The 24,971-nt window shown below is 38.4% G+C and overlaps 1 protein-coding gene across 11 annotated transcripts in view; it reads right to left on the bottom strand.

The window, feature by feature from the left end:
• Positions 1–24,971, bottom strand: part of CCDC141 (coiled-coil domain containing 141) — a 213,691-nt gene that overhangs the window by 11,691 nt on the left and 177,029 nt on the right. For 8 of the 11 annotated variants that reach the window (XM_044932926.2, XM_044932918.2, XM_006059586.4 and 5 more), the window contains 5 exons: positions 14,835–14,975; positions 13,922–14,110; positions 12,390–12,573; positions 7,721–7,833; positions 2,645–2,761 (listed from right to left, as the gene is read on the bottom strand). In XM_044932926.2, the coding sequence (XP_044788861.2) occupies positions 2,645–2,761; positions 7,721–7,833; positions 12,390–12,573; positions 13,922–14,110; positions 14,835–14,975 (744 nt within the window). Of the gene's footprint in view, positions 1–2,644; positions 2,762–7,720; positions 7,834–12,389; positions 12,574–13,921; positions 14,111–14,834; positions 14,976–23,849; positions 24,407–24,971 lie in introns of those variants that run through there. The other 3 variants (XM_044932914.2, XM_044932920.2, XM_044932944.2) reach the window with 3 other exon arrangements.

The following is a 24,971-nucleotide window of genomic DNA, read 5'->3' as shown; positions in this document are numbered from 1 at the left end:
GGCCTCAGTTTCCTCAACTGTAAAATGAGATTCGATCAGATAGTTGTTAAATTCTTTCTAGTACTAGAATTCTGTGACTGTAAATTCAAGTCTTAGATAGCTCTGTGATTTTAGGCAAGGCTCTTATACTCTGTGCCTCTGCCTAACCTTAGGGGTTTGCAGATATTCCTGTGGATTTAGCTTCAGTGCTCACTTTAGGGGAGAAGGCAATGGCACCCCACTCCAGTACTCTTGCCTGGAAAAATCCCATGGACAGAGGAGCCTGGTAGGCTGCAGCCCATGGGGTCTCGAAGAGTCGGGCACAACTGAGCGACTTCACTTTCACTTTTCACTTTCCTGCATTGGAGAAGGAAATGGCAACCCGCTCCAGTGTTCTTGCCTGGAGAATCCCAGGGACGGGGGAGCCTGGTGGGCTGCCGTCTCTGGGGTCGCACAGAGTCGGACATGACTGAAGCGACTTAGCAGCAGCAGCAGCAGCAGCAGCTCACCTTAGGGAATAAAACACCACCGCTGATCTGTTAGCAGTACAATGGGCACTGCATTTACTGAATGGCCCAATTTCACCAGCTGCATTTTTGTAGTCAGAAAAATGAGAAGCGCTTTACTATCTCCAGGAAAAAAATCCTGTGATGAATACATTCTTGTAATAGTTTGGTGGAATTGTTCTTTCTGACTCAAATAATGTTTTGGAGAAAAATAACATTGTGTAAGGGTGTTAGAATTGAATGCAGTGACTTCCAGATAAGTTTTTTATTGGTGCTTCTGGTTGTCTTCCCACATGGCATTTTAGGAACTCATTACATTGGACTTATAACGCAAATGATAGAGACAATAAGAGGGTAAATATGATTGAACTGTTTATCAGAGAAAATTAACTGCCACCCTCTCACTTTGCCAGTTGTGCCAGAATGCATATGCAAAATGAGGTCAATGAGAGATCTTGACAGTTGTAATCATGGATTTTCACTTTTATCCTAAATAGCTGATGATCTATCATGTCTTTTAATTTATATTAAAATAAAAATGATTTCTCAATGAAAATAAATCTCAGTGAAAAATAAAAGGAATCTGTTCCTTTGATTTTTTTCCAAGAAAAGCAAGAAAAGGCATTTTTACCAAGTATAAATGAGTGTGTTTCAGTAGCAATAGCTTTTGTTTCTAATTTTAGCAGATACATGTTGTTGACAATGTAGAATCGAAAAAAAATCATATGATGTTGAACTTAGTATCTCTTGCAACTTAGTTAAGAAAATGTGATGCATCTAATGTTATTCTTTATTATTTCGACTAGTTGGTCTCAGTCAAAGTTGATTTTGCTCCTGCGGGGACTTTGATAATTTCCATAGACAATTTTTGGTTGTCACAAATAGTTGGAGAGTGGGTACTGCTGGCATTTAGTCCACAGAGGCCAGGGATGATCTTAAACACCCTACAATGCACCCGGACAGCTCCCACAACAAAGAATTCTTAGGGTCAAAATGTCAATAGTACTGAGGTTGAGAAAACCTGATTTAGACAACCAGAGTAACCAAAGATCATCTGATACAAGACTGAAGTCCAGCTAAGGTTTGGCAGCTGTCTTATGCCTCAGAGAGGAGTCAGGATTTAAATGCTACAAGGCCATCCCACTAAAAAAAACCCAGTTTACTTAATATGGTACTTGCTGCCTGGTGGTTGTATAATTGCATGAGACCTTGACATAGATTTAACCTGCATAAAAGGACCTATAAGGAAGTTCTAAATACCATATTTAGTTTAATAAAAGATATCTTTCTCCATGAGATGACGGCAATAAGTAGGGAGATTTTTCAGACTCTCGTGCCACAAAAGGTATATTTTATTTTATTTGGGAGCAGTTGAGAATAATGTTGACTCTGCTTGTCCCTTCAGTTCCTTGGGAAAGAGACAAACACTGGGAGCAAACTTGGCAATGCATAAAATCAAGAGCTAATTATAGTCCAGGAGCTATGAATAGACAGTGAACAACTTATACTGAAACTCCATAATGATGCGATTTAAATAATGCTCTTGAAATGCATTTGCATTTTGTGAGTATTTGCAGTTTTTGCTACATGCTTATGTGCAATGCATAGACTTTAAAATAATTTAACATTTCTATAAATACTTTAGTGTTTATCTTTCAGTTGCATTCTATGTTTTAGTACATATTCCTAGAAATATCATGTTAGAAGTAGATTCTATGCGAATGAGATACAATCAAATTTCATGTATTAAGGTTTTCCAATGGGTAGTGTAAAACAACAAAATCATAGCTTGGTGGTATGATAAAGAGGGAGAGGTAAAATTTGAAGTTGGGATTGAAAGATCAACAAGAAAGGCAGTTAAAGATGGGAGAAACAAAAGTTTGGGGCAATAGTGTGGTGTTTGACTGACTGTCCCAATGCCACTGTGAAATGCTATGGTTCCAGTATTCAATGGGAGAGACTCTGAGGTAAAAGCGCAGGTGAGAGAAGAAAGACTAAGTAATGAGTAGAAAAGAAGGGGAAAGGACATACACTCGCATCCACACTGGAGAATTCAGAAAGATAATAAGGCTTCAATTCATTTTTTTTTCCAATGCACAATGATGCTAAACAAAAGTAGTGAAAGTAACAAATATCTGAGGATACATGGATTTCTTTACCTTATTGCTTCCATCATTGAATATTGTCTGCTTATTTCTCACTGGTTCTTTTAGTAGGTCAATGCAATCATCATGGAAGTCTTCCAAATTCAGATTCAACTTTAAAACATCTCCCTGCTGTACAAAGTGAAGATTAGTGAGAGCCTGGGCCAGTAAAGTTGGCAGTCTTTCAGCAAATGTATCCCACAAGAGGCTAGCATACTCCCATGAAGTGATTTACACAGTTATTTCAAGGTTTCACTCCCCTTTCTACCTCCTCTGCTGATAAAAGTTCACTGCCAATTAAAACTGGTTGTTCAAAGGTCCAGTAGGAAGAAAGTTCTTGTTATAATAGGGGAATACCAGATATCTTACCTGCCTCCTGAGGAACCTGTATGCAGGTCAAGAAGCAACAGTTAGAACTGGACATGGAACAACAGACTGGCTCCAAATAGGAAAAGGAGTACATCAAGGCTGTATATTGTCACCCTGTTTATTTAACTTACATGCAGAGTACCTCATGAGAAACACTGGGCCGGAGGAAGCACAAGCTGGAATAAAGATGGCCAGGAGAAATATCAACAACCTCAGATATGCAGATGATACCATTCTAATGGCAGAAAGTAAAGAGAAACTAAAGAGCCTCTTGATGAAAGTGAAAGAGGACAGTGAAAAACCTGGCTTAAAACTCAACATTAAAAAAACTAAGATCACGGAATCCAGTCCCATTCATGGCAAATAGATGGGGAAACAGTGGAAATAGCAACAGACATTATTTTCTTGGGCTCCAGAATCACTGTGGACAGTGACTGCAGCCATGAAATTAAAAGACACTTGCTCCTTGAAAGAAAAGCTATGACCAACCTAGACAGCGTATTAAAAAGCAGAGACATCATTTTGCCGACAAAGGTCCATTTAGTCAAAGCTATGATTTTTCCAGTAGTCATGTATGGATGTGAGAGTTGAACTATAAAGAAGGCTGAGCACCAAAAAACTGATGCTCTTGAACTGTGGTGCTGGAGAAGACTCCAGAGAGTCCCTTGAACTGCAAGATCAAACTACTAAATCTTAAAAGAAATCAACCCTGAATATTCATTGGAAGGACTGATGCTGAAGCTGAAGCACCAATACTTTGGCCACCTGATGTGAAGAGCCAATTCACTGGAAAAGACCCTGATGCTGGCAGAGATTGAGGGCAAGATGAGAATCGGGTGGCAGAGGATGAAATGGTTGGGTGGCATCACTGACTCAATGGACATGAGTTGGAGCAAACTCCAGGAGATAGTGAAGGACAGGGAATCCTGGTGTGCTGTAGTTCACAGTGTTAAAAAGAGAGGGATGTGACTTAGCTACTGAACAAGATTATGGCAACAGAAGATACTCTATACCACCTGGAACATGGGCATTAGGCCTTAAAGAAACAGGCATACTTCTCAAAGTGTACATGTTACATCAACTTAAAGGATTTGGGCAGACATTTACTGGGGAGATTCAGCTCTTACTTCCAACTCTAAACCTTCACTGGTTTATGTTATTTGATAAATTACTCTGCTTTGGTATATACTCTATACCTAATTCCAAAGTGGAATGCAAATTAGTACAACCACTATGGAGAACAGTATGGAGGGGTCTTAAAAAACTAAAAATAGAAATATCAATTGATCCAGCAATCCCACTCCTGGGCATATAACCTAAGAAAACCATAATTCAAAAAGATACATGCACCCCAACATTCATTACAGAACTATTTACAATAGCCAAGACATGGAAGCAACCTAAATGGCCCCTGACAGATGAATGGATAAATAAGATGTGGTACATATATGCAGTGGAATGTTAGCCACAAAAAGAATGAAATAATGCCATTTGCAGCAACATGGATGGACCTAGAGATTATCATACTAAGTGAAGTAAACCAGACAGAGAAAGACAAATATCATATGATACCATTTATATGTGGAATATGGAAAAAATTATACAAATGAACTTATTTACAAAACAGAAAGAGGTTTACAAACATGCAAAGCAAACTTATGGTTACCAAAGGAGAAAGGGTAGTGGGGGCTATAAATTAGAAGGTTGGGATTAACATATATACATTACTATACATAAAATCAATAACTAACAAGGACCTGCTGTATAGCACAGGGAACTCTACTCAATAGTTTGTAACAACCTATAAGGAAAAAGAATCTGAAAAGGAATATGTGTGTGTGTGTGTGTGTGTGTATCTGAATCACTGTGCCACCTGAAAATAACATGATATTGTAAATCAACTATACTTTAATAAAAAATACAATAAAGTGACAGTTGTGGAAGGAATACTAGATTTTGAATTATAACTAAGATCCTACTCCAGATCCACCACTAGTGAGTGTGTCCTCAAATAAAGCATTTATACCCTCTATGATTTTTTAAACAAGGAAAACAACATCTAAACATTACCATCACAAGGTTATTTGGAAAACACTGAGGTAATATTTATGAAAATTCTCTGTAAATATCAAAATTCTACACAAAGAGAAAGGATTATTATCACTATTTTAACCCTGACAGGGATTTCCAGGCCTGCATTTTTCATGAACTCCTGCAAAAGAGAGCCAGAGAGTCAACCTTAAAAACAAAACCCAGACATTTATGCTCTCATAGAAACATCTGGAAAGTGTTAGCATCCTTTGGCAGGATTTTCTTCAGGCTGTAACTCCTAAGGGCAATGCTGATGCCTGTTTCTCTTGCCATAGAGGCCCTTCCTCATTTCTATACCCACCCAAATCAAACTTTTTGGAGGTACTGAATGATTTTTTTTTTCCTGTACCAATCCTTTGGGTGTTTACAATAAATGCCAAAAGCTTTATGGAAAACCCATTTTAGGCAAAGCATATTGTTAAATGTTGTGTGGGATGCTGAACTGAACAGGATTTCCTCATTATAATCTAGGCGAGTGGCTGGATGATCATGGTAGATATATGCGATGATTATAGTAGGAAGGAACACTGGTGCAGATCAAAGAGGGAGTGACACAGCTAAGGAAGGAATTGTGCAGGAGGTGATATTTGGGTTTGGCCTTGAGAGAACAATTTAGATAAGAGAGATGAAAGGTCATGTATGTGTGAAGTACACTAGTCCACCTTTATGTGTAGAAGATACATTCCAAGACCCACAGTGGATGCCTGAAACTGCAGAAAATACTATGTACATGTTACTACTTTTTTTTTCCAGTACATACATATCCATGATAAAGTTTAATTTATAAATTAGGTAGCTGCTGCCGCTGTTGCTAAGTCGCTTCATCATGTCCGGCTCTGTGCAACCCCATGGATGGCAGCCCAGCAGGCTCCCCTGTCCCTGGGATTCTCCAGGCAAGAACACTGGAGTGTGGTGCCATTTCCTTCTCCAATGCATGAAAGTGAAAAGTGAAAGTGAAGTCACTTCAGTCATGTCTGACTCTTCGTGACCCCATGGACTGCAGCCCACCAGGCTCCTCCGTCCATGGGATTTTCCAGGCAAGAGTACTGGAGTGGGGTGCCATTGCCTTCTCTGAAATTAGGTAGGGTAAGTGATTAATAACAAGATAATAAAATATAACAAGTATAGCAATATATTGTAATAAAAGTTACGTGAATGTGGCCTCTCATAATTTAAAACATAAAAAATATTTACTTTTGGAGTTTTTCATTTAATATTTTCTGATTGAGGTTGACTTCAGGTACCCAAAACTGAGGAAAGCAAAACTGTGGATATGAGGGATGACTGTAAAATTTAGAGGCAGACCTGGGAGTGTGGGGTAGGAGACCGCTGAGGTAGGAACCAACAATGAGTGGAGAAACACAATGGTTTGGAAAGACAATCAGTTCCAGAACATTGGAAAACCTTGAGTCTGAACTTCATTTGGTAAGCAAAGAAGAGTTTGTAGGGAGGTGTTTTGAATTTAAAAATGACACTGGCAATATCATCTAGCAGCAGTCACTAAGTAGGAGACTCCTGACTAGCAAAAGAGAATCCAGTTGAAGGTTGGGAATGAGAAAGAGAGGGCACAACTCTGACTCCAGGGGATGTGGGAGGAAGGGGGAAAGTGGGAGGAGGCAGAGAATGGAAACAGCTTTCAGGAAGAATAGCATGAAGATGAAAAGCTGGAAAGCGGAATCTCTTTAAGAGAGCATATGTTTTAAGTGGAGCTCACTTGGAGATGTACAACATAAATGGGAAAGATGCTGTAGACGGCAGCAAAGAGTGAAAAAGAGCAATCATTTTTTGGGCTGTGTTTCAAAAGTCAGGAGAAGAGACAGATCCTCAGGGGTTGGGGTAAAGGTGAGAAGGAAATGAAAAATGTTGAAAAAGATAGTATAAAATGTAAGATGCATTCATACATTACTGGTGGCATTATAATTGCAAAACATTTATGGAAAGCAAAGAATTTTTGTGTAATAATAATACAAAAGCACTAATGAAATCAGCTTGGAAACGACAAAGACAAAAAAATACATATGTGTGTATACATACATAGGTACGTATGTATGTATGTATGTATATACATACATTTCTCTATTTTAACTGGATTTTACCTAGACAGATCATAAACATATTTCCTATTTTTACCATCAATTTTATTATTCCATGAAAGATGCTAATCGTTAGTTCAATATTTCCATGAAGCTAAATGTTCAATGACTATAATACCTGAAGATTAGTTTTATTTTCTCTGGGGCCACAATTTGGAAGAGAATAAAATAACTTATGTTCATTATTGATCAATGAAAACATAAGGATACTGACTGAGCAACTTAACAACAACAATACAGACTTTGATTTTAATGGCACACATTTATCCATTAGGATATGATCCATGAAAATGTAAACGAGACACCTTACTTGTGCTTAACCCTCATTCTCAGCAACATTTTTCTCTACAGTGATGGGAAAGAAACAGAATTAACTATTAAAAACAACCAAGTAATTATGTTAGAAAGCTGTGAAACAAATGTGCATGTTATGTCCCTTGAGAATTTGCATTAGAACATCTTTGCATCAGAAGACACTTGATCCAGACATTTTAATTTATATCTTTTAAACATACATATTCTAGTAAGAAGAAATTACCTTCAGCTTTTCTTCAAGCTCTGTGAGAGAGCTACATAATTCAGTGACAGATTCAAGAACTTCTTTGTGTTTGGCCACTATTTTCTCAGCATATTTCTGCCCTTCTTCAAAACCTGGGGAGAAGAAGGGTTAAAACCATTTTTAGAAGTCCAATGCGCTATCCATTGCGGATGGGGAACACATGTATACCTGTGGCGGATTCATTTTGATATTTGGCAAATCTAATACAGTTATGTAAAGTTTAAAAATAAAATAAAATTAAAAAAAAAAACAAACACCATTTTTAAAGGTCAAATCCTTAGCAGAAAAAAAATCACAGGCTAAATCCCATAAATTAATCCCATTAATTTATCCCAGTGTCTGACACTGGGCCTACAGATAGTAAGCACTTACTAAATACTTGTTGAATAGACAAAAGCATTATTGGAAAACCCAAGTATTCTAGAAAAATGGTTACATTTGCTGTACCACGTCCCTCTTATGTAACCTAAATAGTGTTGCTATATTAATATTCATAAAGCTCCACTCTAACCTCTTTTCTCCTTTTCAAAACATTCAGCTGTTCTTCACTACTTAGAAAGTATACAGTCAAGGCCCTCTGTGATATGGTTTCGACCTGCCTCTCTCAAAAATATATCTCCCTAATTCCTTCACATACTTAATATCTGACCAAACTGAACTAGCAACTTTTCTCTCAAAATCCCAACAGCCACTGACTATTCTTTCCTGTATGGGGAAAGAGTACCCATACCCCTGTCTCTGTGGGGATAAATCCTACTCACTCTTCAAGGTCTACCTCCAATGTCAAGAACTTAGTGGAAATATTCTTCATCTTTCCCAACTGGATTTTCCTCTCCCTACTGGAGTAATAATACAAGTATCTATTGTGTAGTGAGTGCATCTTATTTGCCTGTGGCTAGGCACTTTATACAGAGAAGGCAATGGCACCCCACTCCAGTACTCTTGCTTGGAAAATCCCATGGATGGAGGAGCCTGTTAGGCTGCAATCCATGGGGTCGCTAAGAGTCGGACACGACTGAGTGACTTCACTTTCACTTTTCACTTTCATGCATTGGAGAAGGAAATGGCAGCCCACTCCAGTGTTCTTGCCTGGAGAATCCCAAGGACGGGGGAGCCTGGTGGGCTGACATCTATGGGGTCGCACAGAGTCGGACACAACTGAAGTGACTTAGCATAGCATAGCATAGGCACTTTATATGCATTAGCTAACAAAACCTTCCTCTAGAAGGTTCTACTGCATTGTTCAAATGAGGAATCCCAGGCTCAAAAGAGCTCTTCAGGTAACCCAGACAATAATTGAAAGAGCAGAGATTTAACTGGACTACTGGACTCCACAGCTCAGACTAAAATGGTATTGTACATTGTTATAGACTGAATTGTGTCCACCTGCTGTTGCTGCTGCTGCTGCTGCGAAGTCACTTCAGTCGTGTCTGACTCTGCGCAACCCCATAGACCGCAGCCTACCAGGCTCCCCCGTCCCTGGGATTCTCCAGTCAAGAACACTGGAGTGGGTTGCCATTTCCTTCTTCAATGCATGAAAGTGAAAAGTAAAAGTGAAGTCGCTCAGTCGTGTCCGACTCTCAGCAACCCCACGGACTGCAGCCCACCAGGCTCCTCCATCCATGGGATTCTCCAGGCAAGAGTACCGGAGTAGGGTGTCCCACCTAAAATTCATATATTGAAAACTCAACCTCCAGTATCTCAGAATGTAACATTATTTGGAGAAGAGGTCTTTAAAGGGAGATAAAGTTAAAAATTGGCATCACGAGGGTGGGGTGCCAATTCATTATGATTGGTGTTCTTAAGAGAAGATCAGAGAACCTGGGGTGCTTGTGCACAGAGGGATGCCTATGTGAAGAGGGAGCAAGAAAAGAGAAGCCTTGGTAAAAACCAACTCATTGAGTCCCTTGATCTTAGACTTCCAGCCTCTGGAACTTTGAAGAAATTAGTTTTTGTGATTTAAGCTACCCAGTATATGGTATTTTGTTATGGCAGTTCTAGCAAACACACATTTTAGACCTTTGTCACTGCATTTACCATGTTGTGACTTCTAGGCACAGACTGTGGATTCCTGAATGATGGAAATGGGTTGTATAGGTCTTTATATCAATCACAGCTCCATAGTATCACCTAATGGCAGAAAGTGAAGAGGAACTAAAGAACCTCTTGATAAAGGTGAAAGAGGAGAGTGAAAAAGCTGGCTTAAAACTCAACATTCAAAAAACTAAGATCATGGCATCTAGTCTCATCACTTTATGGTAAATTGATGGGGAAAAATGGAAACAGTGGCAAACTTTATTTTCTTGGGCTCCAAAATCACTGCAGACAGTGACTGCAGCCTTGAAATTAAAAGACGCTTGCTCCTTGGAAGAAAAGCTGTGACAAACCTAGACAGAATATCAAAAAGCAGAGACATCACTTTGCTGACAAGGTCTGTATAATGAAAGCTATGGTTTTTTCAGTAGCCATGTACAGATGTGAGAGTTGGACCATAAAGAAGACTGAGCATCAAAGAATTGAAGCTTTTGAACTGTGGTGATGGAGAAGACTCTTGAGAGTCCATTTGGACAGAAAAGAGATAAAATCAGTCAGTCCTAAAGGAAATCAACCCTGAATATTCATTGGCAGGACTGTTGCTGAAGCTGAAGCTCCAATACTTTGGCCACATGATGTGAAGAACTAACTCACTGGAAAAGACCCTGATTGAGGGCAGGAGGAGAAGTGGGTGACAGAGGATGAGACGGTTGGATGGCATCACTGACTCAATAGACATGAGTTTGAGGAAATTCCAGGAGATAGTGAACAACAGGGAAGCTTGGTGTGCTGCAGTCCACAGGGTAGCAAAGAGTCAGACATGGCTTAGCGACTGAGCAAAGTATGTAATAGGTACTCAAAAATTGTTTTGAGATAAATTTATTTGTATTAAAATTCTAGGTTCAATAATGATGCAAGATGATATACTATTCCTTAAGTATCTTACCTGATGCAAATTCTAAAAAATGCAGAGCTTCCAAACTGAACAGATGAAAACTCATGCTGTTCATTTATTCATTCAATGATTCATTTAGTCATCAAATAATTGTTAGGCACTTAGTATGTACCATGAAGCAGTGAATTAACAGGCAAAATCCCTTTTCTCAAGGAGCTTATACTCCAATAAGGAGAGCCAGATGACCACATATAACCATACAATATGTCAGTTGGTGATAAGGCCAGGAATAGAAACAAGGCAGAAAGTGGGATTTTGCAAGACAGGAGGATAATCGCAACTTTTATGGGATCTTTGTGCTGAACTTCAATAGGCACTTAAACCTAGTGATAAAATATGTTTCTCTTACCCTCAAGGAGCTTATGCTCAGTTGAGAAGACAGACAAATGAAAAGGTAATTATGCTACAGTGTAAAAATATAATAACTGAAGAAAACATAAGCCACTTCATGGGAGTGGAGTGCCTCCAAAATTTTTTAGTACACTTATACAGTAGGAATGAAACATAACATTAGTTTTCTTTAATTTTTCAATTCATATTTTATTATTTTTATGTATTTACCATTTCCTTTGGAAAATCATTACTAATTCATTCTCATTAATTTAGTATTAGCTAATGCAATAGATGCAATAGCCAAATTTTTATGGCTATCCATGGAGAGTGAGTGCTTCATGTAACAAGAGAGACTATCCATCTGGCAGCAGCTGTGGGCAGCCAAATGAAGCACCGTTGCTCCATCTTTTGGGGCTAGGTAGGCCCTGTCACTAGGGATTACTCTTGTTAATAACCTTGTAGTTAACAGTGTCAAGAAATTCATGAAATTATTCTTCTTGCACCCTCAAGGACTGTCACCCTCGAATGGGCATTTTAAATGGGGGCCTTCTTCACATGGAAAGGCTTTTCAGACCAACAGTCATGGAGAAGAGGAAAGCACAATCCGTGAGATGATGATTTGAATTCTCCCATTTATTCCACAGGGCTTCCCAGGTGGCTCAATGGTAAAGAATCTGCCTGCGGTGCAGGAGACACCAGAGACATGGGTTTGATCCCTGCATTGGGAAGATCCCCTGGAGGAGGAAATGGCAACCCACTCCAGTATTTTCACCTGGAGAATCCCATGGGCAGAGGAGCCTGGTGGGCTACAGTTCCTAGGGTTGCAAAGAGTCAGACATGACTGAGCACACACGCACTATTTATTCCACAAATGAGAGGAAGACAAGGGAAGACCTTCCATCCCTTTCTTATATCCACAAACCTTAATCCTCATAGAAACATGAGGGCTGGAGACCTCAGACTTAGCTTTCTACCTACTTCAAGGACTATGGGAGTTGTGTATAGTTTTGAGGACTCACTCTAATCGAAATTAGATTTCATTTTTGTCTACATAAGCTGAGTACTATTCTGGTTTTAATTGGGGAGAAAGGGAAGAGAGAAGGAGGGCTTACACATGGTCATTAAAAATCCACATGCTTTCATCTCCTGCAGCCAGGAGTTCCTTCCTCTATTCCCTATTATTCACTTTTGCTCTTATCGTGAACCTTTTCCCAGAATAGGCTGGTGTAGTGAGGACCCTGAGGGCTTGCCATGCTCTGCTGTCTGCTAGGTTCACTAGAAATTTGTCCAGTGGTGAATCAATGGGTATCTTATCAGAGACTTCACCATATAAGCGCTGAGCGAGGTCACTGATCTCCTGGATCCTTTCTTCTTGCTGAGGCACTGAGGGTGTGATAAACTTTTTGAACTGCTGGTGGAGGATCTCCACTGCTTCCTTGGTCTTGCACTCTGTGGAATACTTTCCAACTCTTACAACCGTGGCACTTGCATCTTCATACCAAAAGTGACACTAGATTAAAATGGGAGAAATCACAGATTAAAGACACACTATCCTCCCAAATTTCTTCATTTTGCCCACTGAGGAAATTAATGTGAACTCTTTTTAAGTCCTAAGAAACGAAACATCACAGCATGATCATATACTTTTGCACTTGGAAATCAGAGTCAGATAAGAAAGTATGGCAATCAATTTGATTTTTCTGCTTTCTTAGATTTGCCTGAAATATAATTCCTAAGAGAAAAGTTGCAGACTTACAAGAACAGGCATTCTAAAAAAAAACCATATGGCACTAAAAAGAATCCAAATATCAGCTAAAGGTAAGAAAAAGCTCAAACACACAAAATTCAGCCTATTTAATTGAAATCATTAACAATATATGGATAAAGTATTGCCCAAATAACACCCCAACAAATAAATTCTTTTAGGAATAAGATTTAGTCTGTAGATGGAGGAAATATCATTTGAAGAATAGCATTTGACCTTTTCTTGATAGAAAATAGTCATATTTTCAAAGCATAGTGGAGAATTGAGATAGTTTCTCACTAAAAATAAATAACTGTGATGAAAGAAATGTGTCTGACCAAGGCCAGAAGCACTTATGCTGAGTGAGAAATAGAAACACATGAGTGTTAGGAGTTGGCTTTAAATAAGTGCCATAGAAGTACAGCAAACCTATACATCAGATATGGAAGAATGATTATTTCAATCCGCCTAATGTGGTGTTAAATCTAAAAGCTCTATTGCACTACTGCGAAAGAGAGATGTTTTGTAACTCAGAATTATGGGCTACAAAAAATGCTCAAGAACTTCAAGTGTAGAGTTTCTTCACTATGAAGTGTGCAAATAATGACTTTAACTTGCCAATTTCATATAATTTATGTATACTTTGCCATTTGTCCTCTTGATAAAAATGAAATAATACCAATAAGAATTTTTATACCTGAAAAATCCAATTAGCAACTTTCTCTCTAAACATTCTCAAATTCTGTGAAATAAGTCATTATTGATTATTTTAGCAGATATCCAACAGTTAATATAATTAACTCCATGATGATTAAACATCTTGAGTTGACAAGGTTGTGGAGAAATGAGAATTTCTCGTATGTTGCTGGTAAGAAGAGTTAAATTAGTAAAATCTTTCCAAAGAGCAAGTGGACAATACAATCAAAACCATGTAACATGTATCCCTTTGGTACAGCAATTCTGCATTAGGAAATTATCCTAAAGATATAATCATGAAAAGGAGCATGATGCACAAATTTAATGACAGTAATAGCTAATGCAGTGTTGTTCTAAGCAACAGAGAAATTTTTTTAAAAATTACAATACAGATAACATGACAACAAGAAGAGAATACCTCTTCTATCAACTCCTGGAGATGCTCGGTCAGGTCCAAATTCTTCCTGTAATCTGTTACAACTTTGTCAAATTCATCCACATGCTTCTGCAAATCCCTCATGGCTTCCAAAAGGATATTCACTTTATTATTTGGATAATTTAAGAAAGAAGTTTTATTCTCAACTTTTTCCATTTTCCTTTTCAAAGCCTGGGCAAAAAAAAAAAAATTAATGACGGTCAGTTTTTATTTACTCAGCTAGTTAGTAATTAAATATTGAGGGAAAAACTTTGAAAAACTTTTACAGCTTCCTTCATTTAATATGTTAAAATCATAATTATTAAAACACATTTTGGAAAGAATAGGTTTCCTTTCAGATAGTTTATTGACTCAGCATTCAGCAAATATAGAGAAAATTTACTCTATACCAGGATCTATTCCATAGTTTGAGAATGCTACGATTTTTTAAAAAAGAAAAAAATCATAAAATCAAATATTTTATTGTACTCAGCTCACTGTCTCCTGAGAAAGCAATCAAATTAGCCAGCATAAGCAATAATCAGGAAAGGTATTAGGGCCTGCAGCAACAGTGGAAGAAGCTTCTGATATAGGTGGGTGCAAGGAAAGAAAAAGGGATGTACAGGAGGTGTGTGTGTGTGTGTGTGTGTGTGTGTAGCAGGGACAATGGGAGCAATGAGGCTGGACAGGTTTGGCAGAGATCATTCTAGAGCTGCTTCAAGAGATAAATCAATAAATTATTATTTTATATGAAGCACCCAATTGTTATAAAAACTAAAACTATCTTTTCAGTTCTAATGGTATAAAAAAAGCCTAAGGGTTAGGCATTTAGAATTGAAATGCAAAATAATTTTGCAATAATTGTAGCATACACACACACACACACACACACACACACACAAGTATCTTCCATTACCTGTAGTTTTTCAGCATATATATCCACTTGTTGAATTTGGTATTTGAGAGCTTTTAGATTTCGAGCTTTTTCATTTTTCTTAGTGTAATTAAACTTCAAATTGTTGAATTTCTTTTTTATTTCTTTGAATGATTCTTTGAGCTACAGTTCAATAAAAAGAAACCGGTGATTTCCTTAAAATGAGAACATTGATATTCATTTGCAGTAATCAAGATGTCTGTACTTCAAAATCTTCACAACCTTTGAAATGTATTCAGAGTGATTTTAAATAGAAAGCAAGTCTGCTAAGTGAATATATAATGTGAATTTAAACATATTCCCCAAGTGTAGGTAATTATAAATTGTTCTTAGTATTTTTTGACTTGTAATTTATAATTAGGATTACAGTTATAGAACATCCTTTGGCCTTCAAACAAGAATGATTTTAATATGTGATAGATTTTTAACAACTCTAATTTTCTTATTTGTATTTATTTGACATTATTTTACAACTCATTCTAGTCTCTCTGTGCTAATATTTGTCTCAGATCCTTCCATATCCAGTGCTCTTACAGTTATCATGAATAAACTTATTAAGTCTCCCAGGAGCTGTTCATGTTGCAGAGGTCAGTGGTGTGTTAACATTTAGCCCAATGAGGACATTAATGAGGTAGACAAGGAGACCCAGTATGAGAGTCAGTAGGAAAAGGGCTGTATTTGTTCAAATCCAATTAAAAACTATTTCTCATGGACAGTTTCCAGAAGAGATTTACTTCTTAGATATAAATCATTAACTTCAGAGAGCCTTCAGAAATGGAATGTAAAGTGACAGTTGTTGCCTAGGGTGGCGACGCTAACTTGTGCATGAACAGAGTACGTGGCTGCACCCTGAAAACAGGGCATAGATGATGACTCTCTTAAAAACAAACAGTTCAGCTCTATCGGTGAAGCAAAATTCTAAGCAGTCTAGTTCAATTAACCACACTGCTTTCTGGGCCCTTCTCCAGATTCAAGAAGGATAAACACATTGACAGGAAACTCACTCCATAATGTCAGCAAAGAGAAGTACAGAGAAAATATAAAGCATCTCAGATTATATGGGAGCATTTAACAGCCAAGAATGAACAATGTCATGGTTGATAAATTTGAGCTATGACAAGAAGTCAGGAAAACATTAAAATTCTTTTCAGTGACACCAAGTAAATTATTTGGGAGGGAATAAAGGTTGTGCACATGCTGGATTTTAGGTTTAAAATGCAGAAAAACTATCTGCCCGAGAAAATGCTCATCTTCTCAATTCTTATTTCAAATTCTGCATATTATAAAGACAAAACTTTGATCTTTAACACTTTCTGAAAACTGATGCTGCTGCTAAGTTGCTTCAGTCATGTCCTACTCTGTGCAACCCCATAGATGGCAGCCCACCAGGCTCCTCTGTCCATGGGATTTTCCAGGCAAGAACACTGGAGTGGGTTGCCATTGCCTTCTCTGCTTTCTGAAAAGAGCAATCAATAAAGCCCTAATTGCATACATGGAAACTATTATACTGATTCAATTTTTGCATTTGCTATACCTATACTTCATCAGTGTTATTTATATGATAAATAAAAGTGTTGAGCATTAGCTTTAAACTACAAGCACAGAGACCACATAAAATATTCCAATTGATAAATCAATAATATTATAAAGGAATGGAAAGAATTATAACTTCAAAATTTGAAAACTATTCCTCCAATAGAACTCAGAAAAATATTTAAAAGATAATATTCAGCTGATATGTTTACAAAATAAACAATTCATATTTAAATTTTTTGACAGTGGATGTGTTAAAATGTGTGTGTTTTGATATTAGTGGGAAAGCACAAATGAGGACAATTTTATGAGGTTAAGATATGAAGAGATAGTAGTACAACAATGTGAGTGCCCTAAAATCACTTATAAGTACTCCTAAAAGGGTTAAGATGGTAAATTTTATGTGATGTGTCATTCACTACAGTTAAAAATACAATTTTTATTTGTAATAACAATAAATAAAGTAAAATAAAAAGAAAGGAAAAATATGTACAGTCACTAACATGTATCCATCAGAAAAAAAAAATTTTATATTCTTTTTTTCCCATGACTGTACCATAACATATATTATAGACTTCAGTCTGGACAAAGGAAGAGGGACTCTGTCATCAACCTGATAACCACTGAGTTATGCCCACTTGTTTAAATGGGAAAAAAATCAACATCTATTTGAAAACTATGTGATAAATGAAGAAAGGCTGAGCCTTACCCTTTTAATTCTAAGTGATGACATTTAAAGTTTACCTTGGATTAAGAAGTTTGAGGCTGATAAATGATAAGTGCAATTTTATTTCTGTTTGCCTTAGAATGTACGTACTTTCACTGAAGATGATTTATAAGGCCAAAGAATGTTCATGGTGAAATGGGATCAGTTTCTTTCTGACATATGATCTCCTTTGACAAACTTGCTGGCACTTCTCTCTTTTGGTCCCACTGGAAATCCATTTAAATCCTGAATCTTTCCCAGCTCAAATTCAGGACTATTGCAGATACAAGTTGAAGGCAGCAAGCATGAATTACCTTCAGCAACCAGATTTTCAGAAAAAAATCTAGCCATGTCTAATTTTCTTACCTGTGCATTCTAATATGAAAAGTTAACTTCCCATCTAATACCCATATAACTTGTTTATATGTATTTTTTTTTTTTAAAAACTGAATGCCATGGTTGCTCGGCTGTGGTATCACCGTTCATGCATGCAGCTGTTTTAAACTTTAGTTAGCTGATCAACAATGGGGAATGGTGGAGATGGCCAAGACAACTGCTCAACCAGAGCACAGAAAGAAGGAAAACCACCCAAAACTTGGGGCAAGGATAAGTTTACCCTATTCAAAATCTTTAAATGTTGTTATAATTTGTATTGATAAAATTTCTGAAAGTCTTAAGAAAATCAGGAGAAAGATACTTTTTCAAATGCACAGTGTGATTTTCCTATCTTTCCACTTGTCCAGCTCCTCCATAGTTGCTGTAGAATATAGCTGTAATTAGGAAAAAAATCATTAAGACTTAAAACTGCAGTTCTTTTGAAACTAACATAATGAGCATCTTCACCAAATTTCCCAGGGAGCAGAAAACTTCTCTCAGGGTTAGACATAAACAAAACTTCTTAGGGAAGAAGCAAAAGGGAACAAAATGGGTAACAAAGAGGCTGGCTTGCTATTTTATTTTGTCTTGACGAAGCTGGCTGAGGCTGCTTTGGCACAAGGGTGCATTATTTGTGAGTCTGTTGTTGGCAAGGCCACTTTACGTGCGGGACATGGGACATTTTAAAACTAAGACAATGTCTTTAAAACAAAAGCCTTTCATTAGAACTATGGCACATGACTAGCCAGAAGCAAAAATACAAAACAAGTAGTTCATGTCTCTTAATGTCCATTTCATGAGCTTTATTTTTTGCCCACCATTTTTGCCTACTCCAGAAAAAAAAAAAGTTTTCTGATGCTCATTATCAGTAACAGGAAGAAGGCTCTAATGTTATAACACCCCAGGGAGGCTTCATTTGAAATGAAGTGGTCCCAGACTCCTAATTTAACCCAAGTGACTAGCTACAACTATTAATGGTAACTTTAGCTTTAGTTCTGGAGAGATTTCAGGACCCGACTTTCTTGGCCTCCTCCTGTTCAGCAACCACATGACTGTCTTCCTGCGCTTACGACCAGTCTTGTAGAAGCAGAAAGTGGGGCAGCTTGGAAAGAGGAGACAATTGCTCCATTTTAAATTGCAGGTGGCAGCATTTCTCAGTAATAGCTAGTCATCCGTGCTGCAAGTTTTGTGTGCTCACAATATATTTACATTTTATTTTCTGAACACGATAACCATGATTTGAAAAGTTCAGCTTTTTATCTTCTACAGTAAGAAGAGTAGTTTTGCAGCTGTGAAACACCAAACTTCCAACAGATTTTAACCCAATGGAATGGACATTTCAGAACAAATTATAGTCTTTTCTATCCTCTTATAAATGCCAACTAAATGGACCCACACTGGGGCCTAGTGATGAGCAGTTGTGATTGTGAAGGCCCTTGGGCTTTAAGTTGCCCAAACTATTAGTTTCCTAAGGACTGTTGTGCTCTATGGCTTGGCAGACAGTAGTCACAGAGTAATATTAGTTGAATGATGATAATTTAGGTTTTCCTTAAAATGATGAATTAAGATCATCAATTTGAAAAATAGTAATTAACTGCACTATTCCATAGTGCTGCCTCATCTATGCCCTCTTTTTCTGCTTTCTTTCCTGCCAGTTGGTGGCTGCCCATAGTCATTTGTCAAAAGCAAAAAACACACAATGTCAGAGGGTTTCCCTGGTGGCTCAGTGGTAAAGAACCCGCGTGCCAATGCAGGAGACGTGGGTTTGATCCCTGGTTCAGGAAGATCCCCTGGAGAAGGAAACAGCACCCCACTCTAGTATTCTTGCCTGGGAAATCCCATGGACGGACAACCCTCATGGGCTACAGTCCATGGGGACACACAGAGTCCGAAATGACTTAGAGACTAAATAACAACAATGTAAGGAAAGGAGAACATCAAGGCTGTATATTGTCACCCTGCTTATTTAACTTATATGTAGAGTTCAGTTTAGTTCAGTTGCTCAGTAGTGTCTGACTCTTTGCAACCCCATGAACCTCAACACGCCAGGCCTCCCTGTCCATCACCAACTCCCAGAGTTTACCCAAACTCACATCCATTGAGTTGGTGATGCCATCTAACAATCTCATCCTCTGTCGTCCCCTTCTACTCCTGCCTTCAATCTTTCCCAACATCAGGGTTTTTTTTTTTTTTTTTTCAAATGAGTCAGCTCTTTGCATCAGGTGGCCAAAGTATTGGAGTTTCAGGTTGAACATCAGTCCTTCCAATGAACAACCAGGACTGATTTCCTTTAGGATGGACTGGTACATCTCATGATGTACTCTGCATATAAGTTAAATAAGCAGGGTGATAATATACAGCCTTGACGTACTCCTTTTCCTATTTGGAACCAGTCTGTTGTTCCATGTCCAGTTCTAACTGTTGCTTCCTGACCTGCATACAGGTTTCTCAAAAGGCAGGTCAGGCAGGTCAGGTGTATGCAGAGTACATCATGAGAAACACTGGGCTGGATGAAGCACAAGCTGGAATCAAGATTGCCCGGAGAAATATCAATAACGTCAGATATGCAGATGACACCACCCTTATGGCAGAAAGCAAAGAAGAACTAAAGAGCCTCTTGATGAAAGTGAAAGAGGAGAGTGAAAAATTTGGCTCTAAGCTCAACATTCAGAAAACTAAGATCGTGGCATCCAGTCCCATCACTTCATGGCAAATAGATGGGGAAACAGTGGCTGACTTTATTTTTGGGGGCTCCAAAATCACTACATTTGAAAAGACCCTGATGCTGGGAAAGATTGAAGGTGGGAGGAAAAGGGGACGACAGAGGATGAGATGGTTGGATGGCATCACTGACTCAGTGGACATGAGTTTGGGTAAACTCTGTGAGTTGGTGATGGACAGGAAAGCCTGGCATGCTGCAGTCCATGGAGTCATAAAGAGTCGGACACAACTGAGCGACTGAACTGAACCGAGTGTTATTCATTGTGTATGTATCTATGGCAGCAGCATCCCTGTATTCTAACTTATTGCTGCTAATCTGCCTTATCTCCTTGGAACTAAATGACAGAAGAATAAAAGAATCTGTGTAACTGGAACAAGAAACTATGACATATGGAATACATACAAACATACATACATATATATTAATATGTGTGTGTGTGTGTATATATATTCCATTTCTTTCCTGATGGGTAAGATGTTGGTACAGTGTAAAAATTTCAGGCTGAAGTAACATAATTATACGAAAACTTCTGTTTGCAAAATTTACTTTGAGAAAATGAATACCAATCCAATTCTGTCATTACTATTCTTCTCTGCAAGGTAATTGTTTGTGACCCATAATGAGAATCCAGTGACAAATTTCCATTAACATAATGTAAATGTAAAGGAAATTTTTTGGTCAGGTTGCAAGAAGAAAACACGTTTAATATTAAGTTATTAAATTTCTAGAGAAGTGTAAAGAATAAGGAACTGATGATGTTCTGTCATGTAATAAGGCAAAGAACATCTATAATGCTTTGTGTATTAACAACTTATTTATACTGCCAGGCAAGAAAATGTATAGTGAGATTTAACATTCATGCATACAAATATATGAGTGGAAAAAACCTCCACAAAATCTGGCAGTATGAAGGTTGTGTTTTTTAGTAGACAGTTCAAAGTCAGTGAAACTTCAAGAAGCACTTTAAATGCATTGGAAGCAAAATACTGAGTTTCAAAATCAACTAAAAAAATCAAATGCTCGGTCTACTTCTCTGAAGGGGTACCTGACTATATTTTTTTATGTAAAAAAATTATTGTAATATATTGATTTATGGTAAAGCATCTGCCTGCAGTGCAGGAGACCTGGGTTTGATCCCTCGGTTGGGAAGATCCCCTGGAGAAGGAAATGGCAACCCACTCCAGTACTCTTGCCTGGAAAATCCCATGGACGGAGGAGCTTGGTAGGCTGCAGTCCATGGGGTAGCTAGGAGTTGGACACGACTGAGCGACTTCACTTTCACTTTTCACTTTCATGCATTGGAGAAGGAAATGGCAACCCACTCCAGTACTCTTGCCTGGAGAATCCCAGGGATGGGGGAGCCTGGTGGGCTGCTGTCTCTGGGGTTGCACAGAGTTGGACATGACTGAAGCGACTTAGCAACAGCTGGGAAAATTAGTCAACCACCTGTAAAAGAATGAAACTAGAACACTTTCTAACACCATACACAAAAATAAACTCAAAATGGATTAAAGATCTAAATTGAAGACCAGAAACTATTAAACTCCTAGAGGAAAACATAGGCAGAACATTCTCTGACATAAATCACAGCAAGATCCTCTATGACCCACCTCCCAGAGTAAATGGAAATAAAAGCAAAAATAAATGGGACCTAATTAAACTTAAAAGCTTTTGCACAGCTAAAGAAACTAAAAGCAAGGTGAAAAGACAGACTTCAGAATGGAAGAAAATAATAGGAAACGAAGCAATTGACAAATAATTAATCTCAAAAATATCCAAGCAGCTCATGCAGCTCAATACCAGAAAAATAAATGACCCAATCAAAAAAACGGGCCAAAGAACTAATTTCTCCAAAAAAGACGTACAGATGGCTAATAAATCACATGAAAAGATGATCAACATCCCTCATTATCAGAGAAGTGAAGTCGCTCAGTCGTGTCTGACTCTTTGCGACCCCATGGACTGTAGCTTACAAGGCTCCTCTGTCCATGGAACTTTCCAGGCAAGAGTACTGGAGTGGGTTGCCATTTCCTTCTCCAGGGGATCTTCCCACCCAGGGATTGAACTCGGGTCTCCCGCCTTGAAGGCAGAGGCTTTACCGTCTGAGCCACCAGGGAAGAGATAATGCAAATTAAAACCATAATGAGATACCATCTCACACCAGTCAGAATGGCTGCTATCAAAAAGTCTACAAACAATAAATGCTGGAGAGAGTGTGGAGAAAAGGGAACCCTCTGACATTGTTGGTAGGAATGCAAACTAGTACAGCCACTATGGAGAACAGTGTGGATATTTCTTTAAAAACTGGAAATAGAACTGCCATATGACCCAACAATCCCACTGCTGGGCATATGCATGGAGGAAACCAGAATTGAAAGAGACACTGTACCCCAATGTTAATCCCAGCACTGTTTACAATAGCTAGGACATGGAAGCAACCTAGATGTCCACTGACAGAAGAATGGATAAAAAAGTTGTGGTACATATACACAATAGAATATTACTCAGCTATTAAAAAGAATGCATTTGAGTCAGTTCCAATGAGGTAGATGAAACTGGAGTCTATTATACAGAGTGAAGTAAGTCAGAAAGAAAAACACCAATACAGTATGCTGCTGCTGCTGCTGCTAAGTCGCTTCAGTTATGTCCGACTCCGTGCGACCCCATGGACGGCAGCCCACCAGGCTCTGCCATCCCTGGGATTCTCCAGGCAAGAACACTGGAGTGGGTTGCTATTTCGTTCTCCAATGCATGAAAGTGAAAAGTGAAAGTGAAGTCGCTCAGTCGTGTCTGACTCTTTGTGACCCCATGGACTGCAGCCTACCAGGCTCCTCCATCCATGGGATTTGCCAGGCAAGAGTACTGGAGTGGGGTGCCATTGCCTTCTCCACAATACAGTATATTAACGCATATATATGGAATCTAGAAAGATGGTAACGATGACCCTATATACAAGACAGCAAAAGAGACACAGACATAAAGAACAGACTTTTGGACTCTGTGGGAGAATGTGAGGGTGGGATGACGTGAGAGAATATCATTGAAACATGTATATTACCATATGTGAATAGATGGCCAGTCCAAGTTCGATGCATGATACAGGGCACTCAAAGCTGGTGCACTGGGACAACTCAGAGGGATGGGATGGGGAGGGAGGGGGAAGTGGTGTTCGGAACTGGGGGGACACATGTACACCTGTGGCTGATTCATGTCAATGTGTGGCAAATCCACCACAAAATTGTAAAGTAATAGCCTCCAATTAAAATAAATTAATCAATAAAGAAATAATCACAGAGGTTGGGCTAAAATATTCTCATCTCAAAGTTGTATATGACTTATAACAAACTTTTATATAAATATTTTAATATATTAATTCCTGAATAAGAACCTACTGTATAGCACTGGGAACTCTCCTTAACACTCTTTAATGACCTATAGTGGAACATAATCTAAAAAAGAGTATGTATATATATATATATATATATATATATATATATATGTATACCTGATTCAGTTAGTACAGCAGAAACTAACACAACATTGTAAATCAACTATGCTTCAATAAAAAATAATTTTGGATGGCATCACCAACTCGATGGACGTGAGTTTGGGTGAACTCCGGGAGCTGGTGATGGACAGGGAGGCCTGGCATGCTGCAATTCATGGGGTCGCAATGAGTCGGACATGACTGAGTGACTGAACTGAACTGAACTGAAAGGGAAATGATCTCTGATAAAATAAAAACTTCATTTAGTACAGTTTCATAAAATAATTATAAATTGAATATTGTTTGTAAAGGAATAACATCAAATCAGCCAGAGAGATAAATACATCATGTTTTTGAATTAGGTTTTGTGAGTAGACAGATTAAAATTCTATTTTAAATATAAAGTTTGTTAAAATAAATGCTTTTGTATTCAATAGAGAAAAAAAGAAAAGAAAGGAGACAGGCCAAAACTTTTTAAGGTCCTTTAAACATGAAACTGTAACTAGTATCAAGCATGAGTTGGATGTGAAGTAGAAGCAAATGAGAAGAATCACTCTGTTAATATTTAAGAACATGTTGTAGGGATATCTGATTCCTAAATCAAACCCACACGTATCTGGTTTCTCGTTCTTGTTCTGGTACAGGCAATCCCAGGCGTCCTTGCTATGACTGGAAGGGCCATCTGTCTTCCCAGCCCGCTGGCTTCCAGCACAGGGTCATGACGAGGCAGCCTGTAAATAGAACCACTATGGGAAGGGCCTGAACCACTGTGGGGAGACCCAGGTCCAAAAAGGCCATGGCGCTTCAGGAAGAGGGATGCTGAGCCGCAGGCAGCCAGGAATAACCTTTAGCTTGCTCTCTTCTGCTTTCAATAAAATAGGGCTGAACATCACAGTAGAGACAGATTTTCAGCAAGAAAAGTTTACACATTTTTTTTTTTTTAAGGAAGAGGAGGAAGATGTAAGCGAAGAAAGAAAACAATTTTAGGAGAAGGTAGTAAAAAAATTATTTCCATGACTATGAATCTAAATTTTACAGCCTTGGGGAGAATCAAGGTTGTTTTTCTTAACAAGATCTGGCTGAAGTGTTGCTAACTGCAGGACGTGACCTGGAAGAGGCCATTCTACTCAGAGGACAGGCTACACCAGGTGTTTAACTCTGAGTGAATAAAGAGTCTCTGGCCCACAGTGGCTCCTGGAACACATACTGGGAGCAGAAACTCCACAGTCCCGTGGCACATTGCTCCACTGAAAATCCGGTGATGCTGGTTTCCCTCCTGCTGAATGGGATCCAAGC

Source organism: Bubalus bubalis, chromosome 2, assembly GCF_019923935.1.
Source record: "Bubalus bubalis isolate 160015118507 breed Murrah chromosome 2, NDDB_SH_1, whole genome shotgun sequence".
Classification (NCBI taxonomy): Eukaryota; Metazoa; Chordata; class Mammalia; order Artiodactyla; family Bovidae; genus Bubalus; species Bubalus bubalis.
Note: the sequence above shows the minus strand (reverse complement) of the source record. Positions and strands in the feature narration are given on the sequence as shown.